Raw genomic sequence first — 21216 nt, forward strand, 5'->3', positions numbered from 1 at the left:
CTGAGCAAATTAAATGAACTACATCAACGTTGCCTGCTGTGCAAAGACACAAATACAGAAGGCCGATGTGGGACTGTCTTACCTCGGCCGTTGAGGGTGAGGGTACACTCGCTACGGCCGTTGAGTGTGAGCGCACACTCGCTGCGGGTGGTCAGAGTGTGGTTATGCGTGTCCATGAAGGACAGCGCCTCATCACAGTTGGTACCCTGCTCTGTGTAGCTCTTGTCCATGGAGTTGACCATCACTGTCATCTCTTGGCGTGTGCTGTTGAGTGTCTCCTTACGCTTCTTTGCCAATTTCCTTCATTGAGGGGAAAAAAAACAAAAAACAATCAGACAAAAACAACACTGACAACGCTTGAATTGATCTGATATGAAGCCGGTATCAATGACTCATAGATGTAATGAGATGACTGCGCTAATGTACCCTGGGCTGTGCCCACATTAGGTTTTATTAGGCACCAGATGCTCTTTCAAGCAAAGAAATAGAAATGCTTGGAAATGAGGAAAGGTGTGACACTCTAACCCAAATACATCAGTGGCCCTGATGATTTAAAATTAGCTATAGTATTTTAGGGTGGAAGAATTACAGTTGTGAACACTGAACTGAAACAGTCAGCCTGCTTTTATTGACCTACTTGAAGTTGATATGTTGGAGCCTACAAGCAAGTTGGCCCCGATCAAACACCATTAAAGCATTGGGTTCACACAAACATGAACACAAATACCATCAAGACACCAGTTCTTCATTTGGAAAAGGTGCTGTAAAGCCTCTTTTATCTGCCTCTTGATGAAATACAGAATCAGATTAAAGAATTTACCAATTGTCTACCTGTCGGGGGCTCTGCAAAGTCAAGCCTGCACGTTCATTACTTTAGTATTGTAGGCTTTGTAAAGTCTTTCAAACAGGACATTTAATATATAAAGCACTAAATAAAGCGTCACAAACTTTTAACTCCAGGCAGTTAGACAAGTGATTTGATTGATCATTTCAAACGGTGTCTGAAAAAGACTCTTTTCCAAACATGGCATGGCTTGAGGTATGCAAATATTGATTGTTTTGGTCACCACTTTGGCAGTAAAAGCAATCCAACCCCACAATAAAGAGGAGATTATAACATTATTGAACTGGATGCTGTTAGCTATAAGCTCCAATGATGTTTTAAGTGTGACACCCCCTGCTCGAGTCTTCTTCCCATATTTGGAGGGTCCTGTGTCCATTATAAAGTTCCTTCTTTGGGCTTTGGTTATACTTTAGTGCAAACCAATGGTCTGGATCCATACAGTCTGTGATGCTAAAATATCAACCTTTGATAGTGCTGAATACAACAATACAATACAAAATAAAAGACTAATAAAAAACTATTGTATAACCAAACAGTTCCATGATTTTTAATAAAAATAAAGCTCAGTCTGTTCTGATTAGTAAGCTGAAATGGGTCCTGATCAGGCCCCACCCACTGTTTCCTATCAGTTATGGTAAATCTCAGACGGTGAGACTCCTTGGACACAAAATTAGAGACCCCCAAGTGCAAAAAGACAAAAAACAAACATATTCAACAATTTTCTAGGAACCAAACCCTAAAATATCATAAAGAATTAAACCAAAACAAAATTGTTGTTTTTCTTGGGCCAGATACTGGTGTTTTGGTGTCATATAAAAATAATTCCAAATCTAATTCAATTTCTTGGCAGTACAGCCTTTAAAAACCACTAGACTTGAGCTTGTATATCTGTCCATCTTTGGAAAAGCAGAGCAAGGTGGACTCCAGTCTTATCCCTTTGTTTATGGGAGGCTTTTTCTTTTGCCAAGGAAACAGGAAAACCTGGAAGTCTACTTGCTCAGCATGTCGGGGACTGATGCACTAACACGCATGTGCTGCCACAACACAAAACACATGGCAAGGTTCAAAATATATTTGTATCACATATAGTCTGACATCTGCACTTAAAATAAATTCAAGAACCCTGTTGAAATGTGTTATGCCAATGTTGACCTTTGACACCAGGAATAAGTTGCTTATGAGAGAGAATTTTCCCAAGGCCATAAAAATTGCATCACATTGTCACCCTGATGAGTTAACTCTATTATAGTTTCACATATGCTGGACAAAAGCAGAACGGCAAACAGCTTGAGAGGGAATATACTGCAGCATTAGCCATATCTGATGCTTGCCACTGTTCTGTAGCTGGAGGGGAGTGAGTGGTGTAAAAATTAACTATGGCAACTCTCACACTGATCCTCGCACTTTGTTGCTCTCTGCGTGACCCATCTCCCTATTTGAATTGAAGTCTCTCTCGCAGACAACTGCTGTCTAATGATGCACTCCTGCTGCTTTGTTTTCGCAAATCGCCTGTGTTTATTCAATTTTGTCGCTGTCTGATGCCATATGGCAACAGGATCCCGCTGCCTTCAAACAGTCATTTGCTCTAAAGGCCGCAACGTGAGGCTAATAGTGGATCCGTTCTTCAGAAACCAAAGTGACAAAGTAGTGACATTTTTGTATGCCCGACCCACTTTTTGTCTTCAATCTGCAATTAGAGCTGGGAACAAAATGGCAATCTTGTTTCTTTCTATTTTTCTGTTATAGCTTCATAATGTAGTGAGGAGTGAGAGGAGGAGGGGTGGCTGTGCATACCGCAGGCAATATTAAGACTGATTCAGCACTGTGTGCACTCATGGAGAAGACTATTAAGAACAACTATAAGCCATGTTTTAATACTATATCACTGTTCCTGTTTCTGCCTCTGCAAAGACTTGGATTTCCGCTTTCCTGGTCTGCGTGACAGCTGAAGCAAGAGCGTTGAAGATAAAGGAGGCTGCACAGAAGCCAGTGCCAAAAATGAGGAAAGCGGCAGCAATAGTGGGGTGTTTGCAAAGCACTGTGGGTGTTAGATGAAGATTAATTGGCAAGCTATTCTCTCCTCATTTGTAAGAAGGGAAAATTTAATGATAGATGACTATAATACAAAGTCTGATATGCTGAGCTAGATAGCAATAGGAGGTGTACAGTTTGTGAGTGTTGATAAATGTGGCCACTGATGATAGCCTGGTTAGTTAGCGTGAAGTTGAATATGGAAAGATCTTAACTAGAATTTATAGGAGTGATTGCTTGGAAGCATGCCCAACAATAAAATCACACATCTCTCAGCATTGGATGCACAGGCTGTAGGAGAAAACGGGACAGATGGAAGGGATAAGTGTTTGCAAAAGTAAAGACTAAGCAAACATGTCAAGTAACTATTATTGGGTAACTCTCATTAGAGATTCTCTGCAGTTCAGTACATGACAGGCCTGGCATCTAAGCAAGCTGAGCGACCAACCCAGTAAGTTCAGCTACAACAAAAAGGAAGCAGCACGGGTTGCGTGTCAGAATGCCAGAATGTCTGTTCAGTGGGAGTTAACACCGCGGCAACTTCTAAAACAGGAGCTTCAAAACCTCAAGCTCAGCGTGGCGGGCTCATTTCAGCACCGAAGCAGCCGAAACCTTGTGACACTGTGACAAAGAAGGCTTCATTAAACGATTCACACACTCACATCACTGGTGCATGGATGTACGGGTGTTTTACTTGACTGACATCCAGCTGGGGAGGGGCAACAGAAGTGTCTTTGATTAACCCAGTGGGGGCATTTTAGTGGTTGTTTTTAAAGAGCAATGTTTCAAACCTCCATCCATCTTTAAAACTATGTTCAATCAGATTGTGTGTCATCATTCTATCAATCTACCCATGTTTTTAGAGGCAAAAGCTATGTCTTAGTTAAAAATGGTAATCTGATGGCAGTTTAACTGGAATGCACAAACATTAACATTCTTTTTTAAAAAGTAATGTGTCCGTTTCCCTAAAATGATCAAGCAGCACAATGGGATGCCTTCAGTAGGATTGCACAAACACACTGGCCCTCATTTATCAAGCCGTCGTAGAAAGCATCGTTGATATGAGCGGAGAACTCGTCGTACGCAGAGGCTCAAGTGAGATTTACAGAACATGCGTACCACACCAATCCCATCATAAGACCGAGCGGCTGTTGATAAATCCGGCGGCTGAAATCCATCGTAATGATCCTAACCACGCCTTCTACAAAAGGCCACACCTCTAGAATTTGCGACAGGATAAACGAAAGGCGGCAGAGAAACGGTGTCAGCTGTCAACAGCAGTGGCGATGTAAATCGCAGACCGGACGAGTTATGTATTTTCCCCTACTGTGATGGTCAATAAAATGTGATAAACTCCAGATTAAATGAAATCTAAAATTGAACAATGTTTGACTTTTTCTTCAATAAGATCAGGAAGAAGTGGTCCGATATGAAATTTGCCACCAAAGAAGGTCGCAGAGCTCTCCGACGCAGCATGTCACAAACAGGGGGGCGAGGGGGGGGAGCTCCGATCCAGGTTTGGATTTGAGTGCCTTGGAGGAGAGGGTGGCTGGCCTGATCGGAGCTACGTCTTTTTTCCTTGAATAACAGAATGCTTACCAAAAGTCAGAATCGCTGAATAAGTTCCTCTCTCCTCCTGAGCGCTCTTGGCTGTGCAGGCTGGTGGTAGGGATCTCTGGGTACGGGGTCCTCTGGATGTACATCTGGAAATGGCACTCCGCATGCAATTATAATATTGCATACCTTATCGGGCGTATATAAGGGTTCCCCCCGCAGCCGAGAGACAGATCCACCTGCCCTTTAGGAGCCCTGTACACCTCTCCACAGTGGCAAGCGTACTATGCGCAGTGTTAAAGCGCCTCTCCTGTACGGCTCATAAGCCACTCATCATTTTCCCGAAAAAAATCCTGCCGGTCCCGGAACACTCTCTCGCGCCTGATGCGCACCTTCAGGTCCTCTAACAAAGCCAGATCTGCCATCGTTTCGCCATTACCGCGCCGCTAGAATCACCTCTTAAATAGGCGGTTGAATAATGAGCCATCACTCTTCCAATTACGGAGTTGTACTTGTTTAATTTTTTTATTTATTTAATTTGCGTTTCTGTTTATATTTATGTTGAAGTCAAATAAAACATGGGCCGCCTTTGAAGTGATAAGTCTGTAATTTTAACCTAGGGATTTGTTGCGACTCATGAGGCACGCACTAGTGACGCTGCTGTTTATGTATGCTATTGCAGTCACCGCAAGTCAAAATGGAAAAGTGCGTACACGGCTTCAGACCTGTCGTGGCGATTTCATCTTTCCTGCGCTCACGATGGATTTGATAAATGCCAACCTTTGCGCAGAAAAGAACGTACACACGACCTACGCATGTTTTTCGTCTTACGTAAGTTTGATAAATGAGGGCCACTGTGTTGACGCTTTTGATGACTGACCATGACGATATAGATGATCAGCTGGTGCCTGCTCTGCTGCTGGAAGACTTGGCTCGACTTTCCACCACAAGCAAAAGTGAAACAATAGACCCACAATTGGACTTGGCAGTGAATGACGTCGCCACATTCAAAGTGAATGAGGAGCTTTAGTTGTGAATGAAGAAATGATTAAAAATCATGACAGTGAAGCTCAACTTCTGGTATTGAATTAACTCCTTAAAAAATAATCTCTGCCTAAAAGTTATGCATTTAATTTTTTTTCTATTAAAGTAGCTGCATTATTTTCTGTTATTAAGTGTGCACAGATGTATTTATTTGCAAATGAGTCTCCGTCTCCACCCACTGCATGCTGTCAAATGTGTTCAACTAATGCAAATTATTCAAACCACATAATGGCATGTCGGAATTCAGCCGCACTGGTTCTAAACAGAAATGAAACCTGAGGAAAAATAAGTCTACGAGTCCATGTGTCACGCCCAGGGACTCGTTTTTTAGTTTTCATGTTTTAGGTTATGCTTTTGTTTTTCAGTCCATGTTTAGTTTTTAGTCATGCCTTAGTTTCCCTGCACTCATTTTATTAGTTCACTCAATTCACCTGCGTTATTCCCCACCAGCTGCACCTTGTCACTGATCACTGTCCCTATTTAGTTTCCTGCCTCCCCTGTCAGTTTGCCGGATCTTTGTTGTATGTTATGTTTGCTATTCCATGCACGATTCCTGCTCACTTCATGTTCCTAGATTGCACGAAGCTAAGTATTTATTTATTCCATGTCATGTCCTTTTGTTTGTTTTGTTTATAGATACGTTTTTCTCCGACTCAGCCGCGTTTTATGTTGATACTTTGTTTTTTGTTTAATAAATCTACCTTGTTTTTGGAAAGTCCGCATCCGTGTCCTCCCTCCTCACACAAACCTGACACATGTATCAGAACAGTAATGTGTTTTATATATAGCTCTCTGCAGGAACATATCAACTTGACAACAATATCAACAACTTATAAGGTGTTCCAGTGTCTAATTAAAGCTATGGTAGGTAATCCTAGAGAGCTAGCAAGATTCGAAAGTGTCCCCTCCTCTAAGCTCCACCCCCCCCCTCCCCATTCCGTCAGTGCTTCCTCCAAAGCCGGTAGAACCGCGTGCGCACACGGAGCAGGGAGCCGACAGAGGGGGGCGTAGCACAGCCCTTTTACAGACAGCCGTTCCACTTCCTATTCGCCCCATTATAAAAAATTTGGCTGCAGTTCAGTTGATTTTCTCTGGGGGCGCTGGCGAGCGAGTGCAGAATGACCATTTTCCATAGGGCTGGCGCTAATAACTCAAAAAATGTCCCCGCTAGCGGCTGAAACCTGAAAATAATACTGTGATTTCTGACAGAGGGATGTGGATTTATATCGAAAGTACAATAACCTGGGAGTTATAGCTTTCTGTTTTCTTACAGGTCTGGCATTTGCGAGTCAGTATCCGCTAGCATCTAGCTAATGGAATCTGAAGAACGCACGGCTGATTACGACCGGCTGCTTTACGGCACTCGTCCACTGTGCCAGAGTGCTAACCTGGTGCCACTAACAACAACCAAAGCTAAACCAGAGGCTAGTCAGAGAGTATGTAAAAGGGCTGTGCTGAAATCTGTAACTATTTGAGCTAACACCTCTCTGCTAGCTCAGCGCTAGGACTGACCATGCCGTAAAGTGATGCCACATGCGTGACGTCACTCGGGATGCAATACTGAGAATAAATGTGTATTTTAAACAAATCTAGTGAGTCTAAAAAATCAAACCAAGTGCCGTTTGAAAGGATAATTTATCCTGCCTTTAGGAAAATTAAAATGAAAAAATATAAAAAATTCTATCAAAAGCAATGGCTGCATCTAAGGTGGATTTCATAGTACCACCATAGAGTTCGGCGTGCTCTGCACTGCTTCGTTGGCGCCCCTAGAGTGCAGTACCACCCGGAAATAGCCGCCAGTTTTCCCTCTCCTCATAATAGAGACTCTCTGGGCGTAGGCAGAAAGCAGAGGCATCTGATTGGTTTTTTGTAGGCGACCAATCCGAGATCAGCGGGACGCTGATCTCGGATTGGTCAGCTTTTTCTCAGTCCTGCAGCTGCCACAGAGGTCTGATTATTTTCGTCCCTTTTTCTAAATACATCTTGTATAGATTTCTCTCAGGATAGATGGACCATTTCACCCAGTATTACAAAATGTGTTTCTGAACAGGATTACCAACCATGTCTTTAACTTTATTACGGAAGAAAAACCTTTGCCGATTTCTTACACTGTATTTTGATTGGATTGGTTTATTTTTTTTTTACATTTTACATACTGTAAGTGAATCTCTTGCTATTTGCATTTTTGAGATGGTTGTTTATACACTGAGCATCCAAGGTAAAAATATTCAGTTCTGGAACTAATTTGGACTTTGCTCATGGTATATCTTTAGAATTAAAAAAACAATATGGACAAGTGTGGGGTGTAACTGACTTAAAGTTAACAATTATTACATTGTCAACAAGAGGATGGAGACTTGATAGTGGAGGAATTTGAAATGCTAACAAAAGTAGTTCCAATCTGCATAAAGTTATTTGAAGTTCTTCCTGTTCTTCTTGAAGTTCTTCCTTTTGTCTTGAATAAAGTTCCTGAGTTATCCTGGTTGTTTTGCAGGATCTTGCTAACAAACATACAAATAAGATTATCACATGCTTTCACTTCAGCTCTTGCCTTGGTGGAGAATATGTATATATATATATATATATATATATATATATATATATGCTGTTTTATATAATATCTTAAATATACAGCTCTCGTACTCTAAACAACGGATTATTATTACTGATGATTTTAGCCTCTAGTACCTTGGTGCTACAAGATGTCGAAGCTAAATGTGTTCAAATTTTGTTTGCCATCCATCCATTATCTGCCGAGTTCCTCAAGGCTCTGGATGTTGTGGGGCTGTCTTGGTTGACACGCCTCTGCAGCATCGCGTGGACATCGGGGACAGTGCCTCTGGACTGGCAGATCGGGGTGGTGGTCCCCCTCTTTAAAAAGGGGGACCGGAGGGTGTGTTCCAACTATAGGGGGATCACACTCCTCAGCCTCCCTGGCAAGGTCTATTCGGGGGTACTGGAGAGGAGGATCCGCCGGATAGTCGAATCTCGGATTCAGGAGGTGCAGTGTGGTTTTCGTCCTGGCCATGGAACAGTGGACCAGCTCAAATTTTGTTTGCAATAACTTAATGTATTAAATACGATATGCAAGAGGTATTTTGAGGTTTAAATTGATTACTCACATGCACTACACTGTGAGCAGTCACCTATGTGTATACTAAACTATAAAATGGAATCCAAAAGGAATGTTTTGCAGAGAAATCTTAAAGCAATCTTCCCATCAGCCATTGACATGGCATCTTTTGTGCTGCAGATTTAGTTATTTCTATGTGTGTGTAAGTGACACCCTGTCTTAAAATTCACCCATTTAAACCAGAATCTTCCTTGCATGACATCCCCTCGGCCTGCTTGAGGTGGTCTTCCTCCTCCCTCTTCCTTATCAAGATGCAGAGCTTGTAGGTGTAAAACTCTGCAAGGCTTGTACCAATTAATGTGATTTTTGCTGCATGTTCGACTTGTAAGGTTTAATGAAGGTGTTTGCCCGGAGCACTCTGTGTTATACATTGTACATTTACTAGGACTCTCTTTCTCCAAAGGGAGTGATTTTGAAAAATTAGATTTTTCTAAAAATTGGGATAATGATTTATGTATGTGTTTCTTTTCCTTTTTCAACAGAAATTTAACCAAATAGTCATCAAAGTTTATTAGAAAAACCCTCATTGTTTTATTGTATTGAGACCGTTGCTACAACATTGCACAGGTGGTAAATTATGGTTGAACCACGGCATGAACTTTTTTAACCATTTGAGCCAGTCAATAAATGTAGACTTTAGGGGATTTATAATAGAAATTGGGACCTGCCAGCTGGTTACTTTTAATTAAAATTGTTCTTATGTACAGTAAGCTGATATAATAAAACACCACACAGAAAAAAAAAAACGCTCCTGGCACCCGTATTTAAACTCTAAATTCATTATGGAACGTTTGGTGCAAACACAATGCCTTCAAATTGTTTTTTCATTTCAGAATAATCACTGCCATGATATTATCATCAGGAGGAAAAACACTGTGACAAAGCTTTCAGGTCATAATGGGACATTTAATGAGCCACCTGCCAATAGCAGCGCTGTTACGGTGTTTACTGCTCGGAAGCAGGGGACTGCTCGGTCTGCACTTCGGTCTGCACGGTCTACACAGCACGCAGTGATACGAAGGGAGAGAAAATAGCGCCAAGCGATTGTGAGGTCTGACTTTTTCTGGATGAACGATTCTGTGATGCAAATTTATTACTCTTTTGAACACATTGTTTTGAGAAGCAAAACGCTTTATTTCTGCGACCCCAGCCAACTAGCCGGACTACCTTTGTCAACACCAAAACGAGGCTGGAACTCGGCTCACAGAACGCAGCAGGGGCTAAGTCAATGTTCATAAATGATATTGATATTATGGGATGTCATACAGCTTCATGTCAAAAGAGGCAAAGTATCCCTTTAAGCTCTTTTCCTTTTACAGTGGTTTAAAACCCCGCAAACACCTGCTAACACCTGGCCTATGAGTGCAATGTGAAAGTGTTTAATCGCTATTGAGTCCCGTGTCATATGACTGCAACACAACACCTGGGAGTGCATGTTGATTTTTTTACAGAGGATGCTCCTGTCGAGGCAACAAGAAGGGGAACACCTCACTTTTTTCTGAGAATAAACTTCTAACAAAAAGGCTTCGATATTGACGGCAACATCTTGAACAATGAGAGATGGGACTGATCAATTTTACCATCTGTGAGACAGTTAGCATTTACTTCCTGTGTCACTGTGTGGGGTTGATGTCTATGGTCCTTTAAAAAATAATACACAAGCCTAATCATCTCAGGGAATATTGATTATCAGACACGGTGGTTTAGCCAGCCAGATATAGCATGAAGCCGTCCTTTCATGTTGTAGTTATAAGCTCGTGCCCAGTTGTAGCCTTCAGAGCACTGAACATAGACAAGCTTACTTGTTTCAGAGAGTGTACCTGTGTTTGCAATGCCGGCTTAACCATGCTACTTGTGGTATAAAACAGCATGAAGTCATTTTACTGACAAATACCTACAGCACACTAGTAAAATGTCGAATCCAAATGTAACTGATATATGATACTGATGTATTTGTCGTTCTTTTCAGATCTTATTGGATTCTTTCTTTAGTTGTGGTTCTTTCTCATTTAAAAAAATCCTAAATGAGGGATTAGTTTGATATAACATTATAATAAAAAGAACCTTTGAAGAAATACAACCAGATCACATACTTGAAGTTTGTAGAGCACAAAACAAGCCAGACACATCAGTCAGAAAGTGTCATAGTAAGTGTGTTTTTACTTGACTTCCCTGTTGCTTGATGGATTAATTCAGTGCTCAGGGGAATAAAGACCCAATCACAATCCCTGGTTGACACCAATTGATCTCTCTTGTCCCCAGCAGCTGCATGCAAAGCAGCCAGTATGGCCACCTGATTAAAGAGCAGTCATATATTTGATCACACATGTAACTGCATTCCTGATAAGCGTTCTGACTGATGTTGCGTTGGGTGCTAGGCCTCCTCATAGCTACCTCTGGCAATATACCTAAAGTGCATATTTTTGGCAACTGCAGGATGTTCTCATGCCTTTAAAAGACTTTGATGAATGCATGAGAACATTAATGGGTTTCATCAATCATAGAGGTGTTGTAAGCTCATGGCTGGCAACAAGGCTGTCATCATGACCGCAGATGAGTACCGAAAACGCTCCTGAGGAGAATGTGTAAAAAGGTAGTCTATAATTAGTATGACAATATAAACTCTGGGTATGTGCAACATGTTGAAGAGTAGTAATAAGAAGAGCACTAACAAAACAGATAAGAAGAGTCACCCTTCCTACCAAGAACCTCTATGGGCAGATGCAACATGTGTAGCATTTGTTAGCTTCTCTCACTTAAGGTTATGTTTAAGTTGGTGTTTTAGACCTGATGTCATTGATCCTAGTATATTTTAAGTTTTCAAAATGTTGTTTCACTTGCCAAACGCCTCTTAATTGGTGATCATGATTGCCTGCATTTGGTGGCTTCTCTGGACCAATATTAAAGAGTCTGAACTGTGTGCTTGGATTGACAACACAGAAAGGTGTTCAGTGTGAAGGAGGGTTGCAGAACCACCAATGCACAGGCCTGCCATGAACTGAAAGCTGCAGAAACATAACAGTAAAGCAAGTTTTCCATTGCCATAGACTGAGAAACAGATGTCTCAGAAAGAATTGCTTGACTACCTTTTCTAGCTGAACACATTGGATAAAGAAAAAGCCTTCCAGGGAAAAGTTCTATGGTCAAATGAGACAAATATTGAGTTGCTTGGCCAGGTTGGCTAAAGGTACATTTGAGGTCATCAAGATGACTCTGAGAACATTACACCTACTCTAAAGCATGGTGTTAGCATCACGCCCTGAGGTGATTTTGTTGCCAGTGCAACTGATGGAAGTAGATGAGTACTCCCATGAGTAAACTCAGACAGAGTTAGACATTTACAACTTGGACACAATTGGGTGTTCCAACAGAAAATGACCCCGAATGCTCATTAAAGCTGGTTGTGGAATCGATGAAGCAGGATAACATTAAGCTTTTGGGAAGGCCTTCCTAAAGTCCTCATCTCAGTCATAGCCAACATAAACTTGTCAGCCATAACATAACAACTACCTCCTCATAGCATCAAAGCAGCTATGTGTAGTCAGGGCATGGACAAAGAACATCTTAGGGTGGCCTAGATTACTACTGATGCCATCAGATCCCATTATATTAGTAACTGGGGACTTTGGAGGCTGGGTGAACACCTCAGACTTGTTGTCGTGTTCTCTGACCCCTTACTAAACCCCTGAGTGAGGCTGCTTCCGTTGGGGGAATCGCTGTAGCAACATAGTGTATGTGTGAGAGTAGGAGTGGTCAGCAAAGCTTGTTGAGCTACCATATAAGCAGTGTTGCTCACTGTTGTCACTGCTTTTAATATTGTTCGGTCCAGCAAATGTAATTGAACTTTCTCAACTTTGCAAAGAAGAGAGGTCAAATATCCAACTAGAATTGTGCCAGAAGCTTTTAGATGGCTACCAAGAGTCTAGTAAGGTTGCAACTTGCTAAAAGACATTCACCCTGTAAGTATATAATTGACCCTGTGTAGATTTCAAATAAATAAATAAATAAACTTGATTTTCCAAATTCTTTTTTTTTATTATTCAAGTGTAATGTATATTATGCATATATGTTTTAACCGATTTTAACAACTGTGAACAATGGAATTGTTAAAAGCTCAATACTGCTATGAGTGTGAGAATGAGAGCACACTGTAAACTGAAACATTAACTGAAACTCTCCTGCAGTGTGTCATATGTACAATAGATCTGCAGAACAAATAAAAAAGCATTGGCAAAACTTTGAGTGAATACAAATAAGTCAAATGAACATTACATTTGCTGTGAAGGGAATAATATCTTTTGAAATAATGCATTGCACATGATGTATTCTTTAATATGCTGTTCAAATAGGTACTTCTGCTGTTTTGTCATTTCAGCATCAGTTGTGTTACGCTTGTTACCAGAAGTTGACTTTCTTTTTTTTGCATAGAAGTTGTGGCCCAGTCGTAATTTGGACATCATCAACCAACACGTAGATGGCTGCTGAAAAATGTGGATGCCCCCCCCCCCCCTTATCCCTGACAGTAGCACCTACTGCTTATTAAAGTCTTATTCCCACATTCCCGGAGCATGTTTATGTGTTAGTATTCGTTGCTGTCGAGCCATTAAATCTCAATTTCAGCTATATATCATACTCATATCTTAACAGCCTTAGGGAGGCATCACAATACAGAATATTTGTAAACCTTCTCCAATACCATCTTATTAAAGATATAAACATAATGCAGACATATTGGTGTTGATTGGACTGCAAAAGCCTTAATGTGCCAACCTAGAACTTAACAAATTAAATCAAAACATGTTCTCAAACCATCTGCCCTGCATTTAAAATCACCAAGACACACATCCTATAAAACCTCTTAGACCTCTAAAAGGATGATATCTTCCTGTATTTTTTGCATAGCCTTACTACAACTGCTTAGAGGCAATTGTTTTTCAAGTGAAAGCGTAACTACCTCATCACCTATTTATACCATCCTCCACAAACTAGGATTAAACCAGGACAACAACAGGTTTGCGACAATAAAACAGAACAAACCCCCACAAAACTGCTTTTTGTATTGTTTGAAAGGCGACCAATCTTTTCCTGCGTAGTTTGGACATTGTGTGCGCTCAGCTTTGAAGGCGCCACTCCACTAAGTCTTTGGGGCTTTATGTTCAAGACAGCTGCGATCTAACATGAGTGACACACCGAGTATTCAGAGTAGTATTATCTCCAGGTGTATCCTGAGATGTTCTTTGATGTGAGGCAGCCTCCATTCTTTTCTCTGATCACAGTCATCTCAAGACAGATTAGTCTGCATCCATCACAAAGAGCGTACAGAGGGAGCCATACAGGATACAGCGGGGAAGGCAGAGCTGCAGAATAAGCTTCTTTACCTTTCAGCTGTGTGATGTGGAATCATCTGTTATATTAAGAGCAAATAAAGCAGCGCTGTGGCTATTGTTATACGATGTTGGAGACATCAGAATAGAAAAGAGGATATTCTGTGATCAAATCTGCTTGTTGCAAACATCTTATCAGCTAAAGACACAACTCCACCCTCACCATAAAATCAATGGGATGGACGTGCAAGAAATCCAAAAAACATGCTGAAAAAGAAGGGAAGAAGAAGCAGGAGAGCTGTGGCGCTTTGATGAGTGAGAGGATGAACGTGGGGTAAAGCAAACAAGAAATTATCACATGCACATGGAGTCACATTGATAAGTCGACACGTTAGCTTGCGCATAAACCTATAAATCTGATTCATCCTACACAGAGCTATTGATTGCATTTCATCATTTGCAGAATATATAGAAAATGCATGAAATATCTGGACTGACTCATTGAAGTCCTGCGCACAAGTGAAGCATAGATGCACTGTGATAGGCACCTCAAAAACAACCCTAGCTTTGACAAGTCAACAAGAGATGAAATCATTGGAGGCGAATAAAAAATTCAAACTCAGTAAAAATGCAGCAGTTTCTACATTGATTTCTTTTTTTCTTCTTCTTTCATGAGACGAGTTTGGCAGCTCTACAATCATTAACGCAGTTTAGGTAATCATTTGATAAACAAACTCCTTAAAAGTGTAGAAAAAATTAAGCCTGCAATAACATCTCAGTGGCAGCTTTATTTGTGGGGGTGCAACTGCGCCTGTCTGCCTTCGTCAGAAGCCGTGCCAATGTGACATACAGTATGATGTGCTCATAGTGTGAAGATTTACTGGAGTGGCGTCTTCCATTCCTCCAGCAGAGATTACAGTTGGGCCTCTGTAATAGCTCTGGGCAGGAGGTATATGACATGGCTCTTTGCATGCATGGGAAACAGTGTGTGGGTGAGAAGCATGGCACTAACATTACACAAAGTGGTTACTTACAGGTAGTAAGTGTAGGAGTGATAGGTTCTTCTGCCGAGTGGGGTGGTGGTAGGATTTAAGCAGTGGAGGAGGGGAGGGGATGGAATGAAAAGGAAAGGAAAGAAAAAGTAAAAATATATTAATGTTTGAAAAAAGAGTAGAAATGAACAAAATCAGATATGGTGGCACACGTGGAGGTAAACTAGTGATCGTGAGGGCAAAGGTGATCGCTTGGAGTCATGTCATGCTTTGTAAAAAAAGAGCCTCAGTGAAGTAAAGAAACTTTTATTGGATCGAAACTGAGCCGCTCCCTTCTTTTATGAATACATCATTCTATACTCCTTAAGAAAATTACCATATCTGACCTCCAAGGTTGAAACGTAATGAATGGTTTGAATGTCTAAACACAACTCTGATTCCCTGTTGGTAACATTAAATTATAGAAAATTCAAACGACGAAGTCATCTCCATCTCTGGTTTGATTAAGGCTAATTGAAAACAATTCCATTACTTTGTGCTGATTTTCACACCCACCCACTGATTGCTGCGCTACACACACAGGCCCTGCTGTAGAAAATGAGTCTTATATTACCAACAAGAATAAACATGGAACATAGTGATTATATTAGTGGCACTACTGTGTCTTCCCACGCAACTACATCTACTTGATCTACAGTACTGACCTTTACACTTGAATTAAAGACATACAGCTTGATATCAAAATACAACTTATACCTGATACACACTAAGTTTCACTGGAGAGTCTATAAATATATCTTCACAATGTAGATATTGCGGAAAACCAACTTGAATCCACCAAATAAATCTCTGCAGACAATGATATTGTGTTAACTCAAACCTCACTGTGGACAAAACCGGGGGTTGGTGTTTGCTGAGCTTTAGCTCCCCTGATTGCTCGGATATGCACAGAAGACCTCTCCAGTATGGGGTCCAGAGCTAATGTAAACTTAGCCTTCAGGTATGTGGCCATCCTCTTTCCTTTTGAGCCTTTCATCATATTTTCTTTCTCATCTCCTTTGTGACTCTTTCCATCCCACAAAACTCAAAAAAACATTCTTTTCTATTCCCCTTCCAATGCCACTGAAGCGCTGCACATTTGTTTGAGAGTGCCGTAGAAATGGATTAATTTTTCATGGCACACTTGTATCTCATGGCTGTAAACAGCGTTAATGGGCCGTATCAACATAATCAAATTAATTATTTACGACGCTGTTGACAATGCTACCGTTTGAGGGAGAAATATACGGATTAAAAAAAACTGCTCATTTTTGAGCGCTCTGCAAGTAAGTCCAAGCTCTTCCATAAATCTCAAACAGTATTTCAACGAGTATAGAAAAAGCTTACCTTTTCTTCATGAGGAGCACCACTCCTAAGAAGATGATGACAAAAAGGAGGATACCAGCGATGACCCCCGCGATCTTCACAGTGTGGTCTGTTTGTTTCTCTGGCTCCACTGCGTCAGGTTTGTGAGTGGCTGCTCCTGCAAAACATCATGATGCATGAGGCTCAATCAAAAAATAATACAAAAAAAGCTTTGTATCAATCAAATCTTGTTGTTTGGTGCATATATACTCAGCTTGCTTATTTGACACTGTGAAGGATAAAGGTTCATTCATGAATACAATGAAAAACAAATACACAAACTGGGTAAGAGTCACGCTAACAGTAAAAGTAAGTGACTCCCAATTGTCCTAAAAAGTCCCCCTTTAGCTCTATCCTTAGCGGGCATCAGCACTCTCTGTATGAAGCTGCACTGTGAGAGATAAGTACATACCATATTTACCCTTGGTTAATCATATTTGGGGCAAAAGGATGCTAGGCTTGAGAAAAATGCAGAATGCAGGGCAGGAAAGATAATACCCAAGAAGATAAAAATGCCTGAAATAACTAAAACATTAAATATCAGCCCGAGAGGGGATCGCCAACAACAAGAGGCACAAAGAGATTGGGTAGCATAAAAAAGCAGCTTGTCTTAAGAGCATCTGCTCCTTGGGAAGCGATAAGGAGCACTCTGAGGAAGGCATTGTTACTGGAATCACAAATGTCTACCTGAGCAACACCATTATTCCTTGTCACCAGAGGTAAATTTAGAATGATAAATTGTTATGTCAGTCAAATCATTTGGAGCAAGCTTCCTTCTTTAGTCATTGCCACTTTCTTTTCCTATCAGAAAGGTAAATATTCATCCTGGGATGGTTGTGACATTTAGATTTTTGCTCCGGCGTGCCTTTGTCAACTGCCATCAACTGACTTCAGTTAAAAATACGATCGTTTTTAGGGCAGATATTCAGAGGATTGCAAGACAAAATCATGTCAGGAGTGATGTGATTCTATCTCAATTTGTTGTTTCATACTTAATCGTACAAAAATTCTGTCAGTGTCAAATCTCCATTTGAGCTGTGATAGCCGTGTGTACTGTCAGCGCTCTTTCCTTCCAGCCTAAGAAAACTGGAGAAACTGAAACAGAAATCTAATAGTTACACTTGACCATGATTGTGCATGTACTATTTCCATAACTGCAACAACTAATACTGCACACACCTCCCAAAGTTAATGAGAAATATTCATCAAAGGGGATTAACTCCTATCAGAAATCTCCCAACACTGACTCATCAAATGACAATCACACCTCAAACAAGTCTTTCATGTCCACTAACACTGAGAAGATGAAGGTAGAAGACAGCGTCTGCACATCTTTAATCTAATCATAAAGCCTCTTTGGGAACGGCAAGTTGAAAAACATAATCAAACACATGCAAGATTCCACTCGGCTGCCAAATTGAACACAAAGCGACGGAGGTGATCAGAGATTGTGCAGAAAGCTACGGGTCTGACCTGTTAGTTGGCTGTCACCGGCCGCCGGAGCGATGCGGACGTAGGGTGTTGTAAGCTGAGTCACGAGTATGGCGGCTGAGTATAGTCAGTGGATCCAGGATGGCATGCAGGAAAAAGAGACACAGAGATAGAGAGACCACACTGAAGCTGAAAACAGCCAAATTCCAACACCATGCACATTTAGGCAGAAAAAGACACCCAAAAGAAATTATTTCACACGGGTTGATAAGTTTGTGAGTGTTCAAAAATGTGTTCCTGCATGGTAGATAAATTGCTCCTATACTTTACACTTCTTACACATGTGCCGTCTAACTTTAGCTTATTGAGTTAGGTGGATGTAGACATTTGGATCTCCACCAGAAATCTATAGTGGAGCTGCATGCAAACTACACAATATACGAGACTGTCAGGGCATGTGACAGGACCTCCCACAGCCCAGAACAGAGTGTGACTACGGCTCCCTCTGGCCTTATCAATTCTGCTCCCAGATCAATGGTGCTTAGACTTCATCACCCTTAATGTGAGGAGCAGGACATCCAGGCAGCATAGCTAAGTACCTACAGACCTTGGTGGGCACACAGGCTGCCTCCCACTCATTGAAAAACACTTGTCATCGTTCAATATATCGAACAAAATGTATTTAAAAACTATTTCTCACACTTTTGTCATTCGAGAGAACACAAAATGAATCCAAAAATAAAGCTAACAAGATGAAAACATGTTAATTTTGTTAGATCTCAATGCAAGTGACGTTGGGAACGACATGTGCATGAGGCAAACATTTTTATTCACACAGTCGCAACTAGCCCTACCTTTCGTGGCAACTCGAACACAATCAATTTTGGTTTCCTGTGGAAAGAGATAAATAAAAGAAGGACGGGAAAGGAGACAGGGGGGGAAAGAAAAAGAGCAAAGGTGAATAAGAAATCCACACACAAGCATGCACTCACAAAAACACGTGTATGGCAGCAACAATGCCAATCTAAGAACCCATGGTTACAACAAAACAGCGTGGCCAGTTCCACGCTGTCCCCTATCATCTGTTGAGCTCGATGACTGTGACACAAAATGCAGCTAAGCGAGAGGGCCCACAGCACAGATTAGTGGTGCCGAGCTGCTGATTTGTCAGCCAACAGCGATGTGTCGGCAGCTTGCAGCTCAAGGTGGTCAGCCACTGTGGAGAAACCAGAGCCCTGTGACAAGTGACACCAACCCACCAAGCAGGGCTCCAAAATGACACGTCAGGGAGACTTTTGGAATATGTAATGCACTTTCAGCTCTGACAACAGCCTTCAACAACATAAAAAAACACAGCACCCGCTGTTGGCAGAGAAGTTTGCTGTCAACAATAGTCTGGTGAGCAGGAAAAAAGGACATAGACAGGAACAGGGAGGCGATGAGTAATACAGCACAAAAGACACGAGTGCTATGTCTCTGTGTGTGTCCCAGCCAAGCTGTCCAATGAGCAGACAGTATTTAGAGGCCGTGAGAGACATAATGAAGAGGAAAGAGAAAGACTAAAATACATCAGAGTTCATGTGATCCAGGGAACATGTGCATTCTCGCTACTGTAGCTTTTAAGCAGTCAGATGGTTCTTTTATTGTAGGCAACATTACAAGAAGTCATATTTGATTCTCATTTAAACAGATGGCTAAAAAAAAATTCTAGTTATAGGTGCTTTTTGTCTAAAAGGCCCAAACCAATCATACCCAAATCATCAGACATTAATCAATGCTTGCAGGACCATATATTGATAGTGAAAGCTTAATAAAAGAGAGTGCATTTGGCCGCTGTGAAGCAAAACATTAAATGTGAAAATGTCAGAAAGTCTCCATGATGGGCACAGAGCTGTATGCCATGGCAACACGGACTCCTCTGTTGTCTCTGGCCTAAGACGAGAGCCATCACATCACTCGCTGATTCACCAAGGGAGGTTCTAGACTGTCAGTGCTTTACTCTCAAGAGCAAACTTACTAATTCAGTGCTGCTTCACATGTTATTTGTATTGCCTCCTTAAAGACGTGCTGGTGTTTCTCAAAGAGGCCGTTTGTGGTGATTCTCATTCAGGACACAATCGGTGGGGCTCTTGACGTCGCCACTGGGGGAGATGGTGAAAGGGGGTGGGTGGGGTGGGGTGGGGTTGTCAAGTGCTACTTCATGACAGGGGCTGTGACCTGCATGATTGCTAACCTCGCTGTTGTTCCCCGACTCCAACACCTAACTGCAGATCGGACAGCTGAATCTCCTAAATGCTGTTGATCGAAGGTCTGTAAGGCATTTGGCATATAGCTCCATTGGAAGAGGCAACAAAAGGGAGCAAGGATGCTCTGCATTCCAAGCCTGACCCTGTTGTAAAGTGTTAAGATTGAAGACACTGCTGTTGGTACACCCCACAAGGGTACTGACACATCTAGCAGAGGCTGCATAAAATTGCACTGCTAAATGCATTTGTCTACTTATGTGAGCTGTTACTGTGGAGCCAGGGAGTTCTGTGTTCTGCACCTCACTTCCTTTGATCCACTGGCTGAGTGAATCTGTCTGTAATCTGCCTTGCATTCACATTAAATCCAGCCTTATGTTATTTCTTTAGTATATATAGAGTACTTAAAAAAGAGGCATTGTAGTATGTTCTAATAAGTCTTTAATAGAGAAAATAAATAATGGGACAACTGTAAAATAAACACACTTTCACAGCCTTCATTTATTTTCTAATTGTATGTATCAGTTTAATTCTGTGTCTGTGGCTGATTAAATTAAGCACAAAAAATTAGTCGTCCTCTCAGTTATGCTAATCTAATGATGCCGTTGCTGAGGTCAGACACTGCACTGTGCATTTGTAACAACACATAATCTAGAGGAAGTTGGACTGTCTGGGGTACTTTTGTAAAAATTGTTATATGTGAAACCAACAGGAATACCACATTTTCCGTCAGTATTTCAACATCATTTTCCACAGTTGGCACTCCTCTTTTGGTATAGTTTACATTTTGATGAGCACATTAACATTAACAGCTAAATAAGAGTCTATTTTTCTGATTTGTAGCCGATGCAGGTCTGTAGACACAAGACCTACAGGAGAGACCAACACACTCTATTAAAAGGAAGCAATAGCTTGTCAAATTGATCTCATCTGCAGGTGGTGATAGACCTTCTAAGTAAAATCATTTGCATCAAAATGAAGTGGGAAAAGCAATTAGGTGCCAAGTATAAAAAACAAACAACCAGGAAAGCAGTTATATCATGTTTCTTTCCTCCCGTCTTATCTCTCTACACCCTGCAGTGGAAACACAAATGAGCTAAGAGAAGAAAAAAAAACTTTTCTAAGAAGCTGTTGGATTACTTCTTGCTTTCTACTTTACATTATGCTTTTCCTATTTTGAGGAGCGTGTACAAAGTATGTGTTGTCCACATTTGAC

The 21216-nt window shown here is 41.3% G+C and overlaps 1 protein-coding gene across 7 annotated transcripts in view; it reads right to left on the bottom strand.

Annotated features, from left to right (window-relative positions):
• The window catches only part of LOC142398773 (receptor-type tyrosine-protein phosphatase mu), a 168346-nt gene that overhangs the window by 46784 nt on the left and 100346 nt on the right, over positions 1–21216 (bottom strand). For 4 of the 7 annotated variants that reach the window (XM_075482939.1, XM_075482937.1, XM_075482938.1 and 1 more), the window contains exons 13-17: positions 18612–18648; positions 17800–17874; positions 16309–16444; positions 14965–14994; positions 83–300 (exon numbers count right to left, since the gene is read on the bottom strand). In XM_075482939.1, the coding sequence (XP_075339054.1) occupies positions 83–300; positions 14965–14994; positions 16309–16444; positions 17800–17874; positions 18612–18648 (496 nt within the window). The remainder of the gene's footprint in view (positions 1–82; positions 301–14964; positions 14995–16308; positions 16445–17799; positions 17875–18611; positions 18649–21216) is intronic. The other 3 variants (XM_075482941.1, XM_075482940.1, XM_075482936.1) reach the window with 2 other exon arrangements.

The sequence above is a fragment of the Odontesthes bonariensis genome, chromosome 14 (genome assembly GCF_027942865.1).
Source record: "Odontesthes bonariensis isolate fOdoBon6 chromosome 14, fOdoBon6.hap1, whole genome shotgun sequence".
Lineage (NCBI taxonomy): Eukaryota > Metazoa > Chordata > Actinopteri > Atheriniformes > Atherinopsidae > Odontesthes > Odontesthes bonariensis.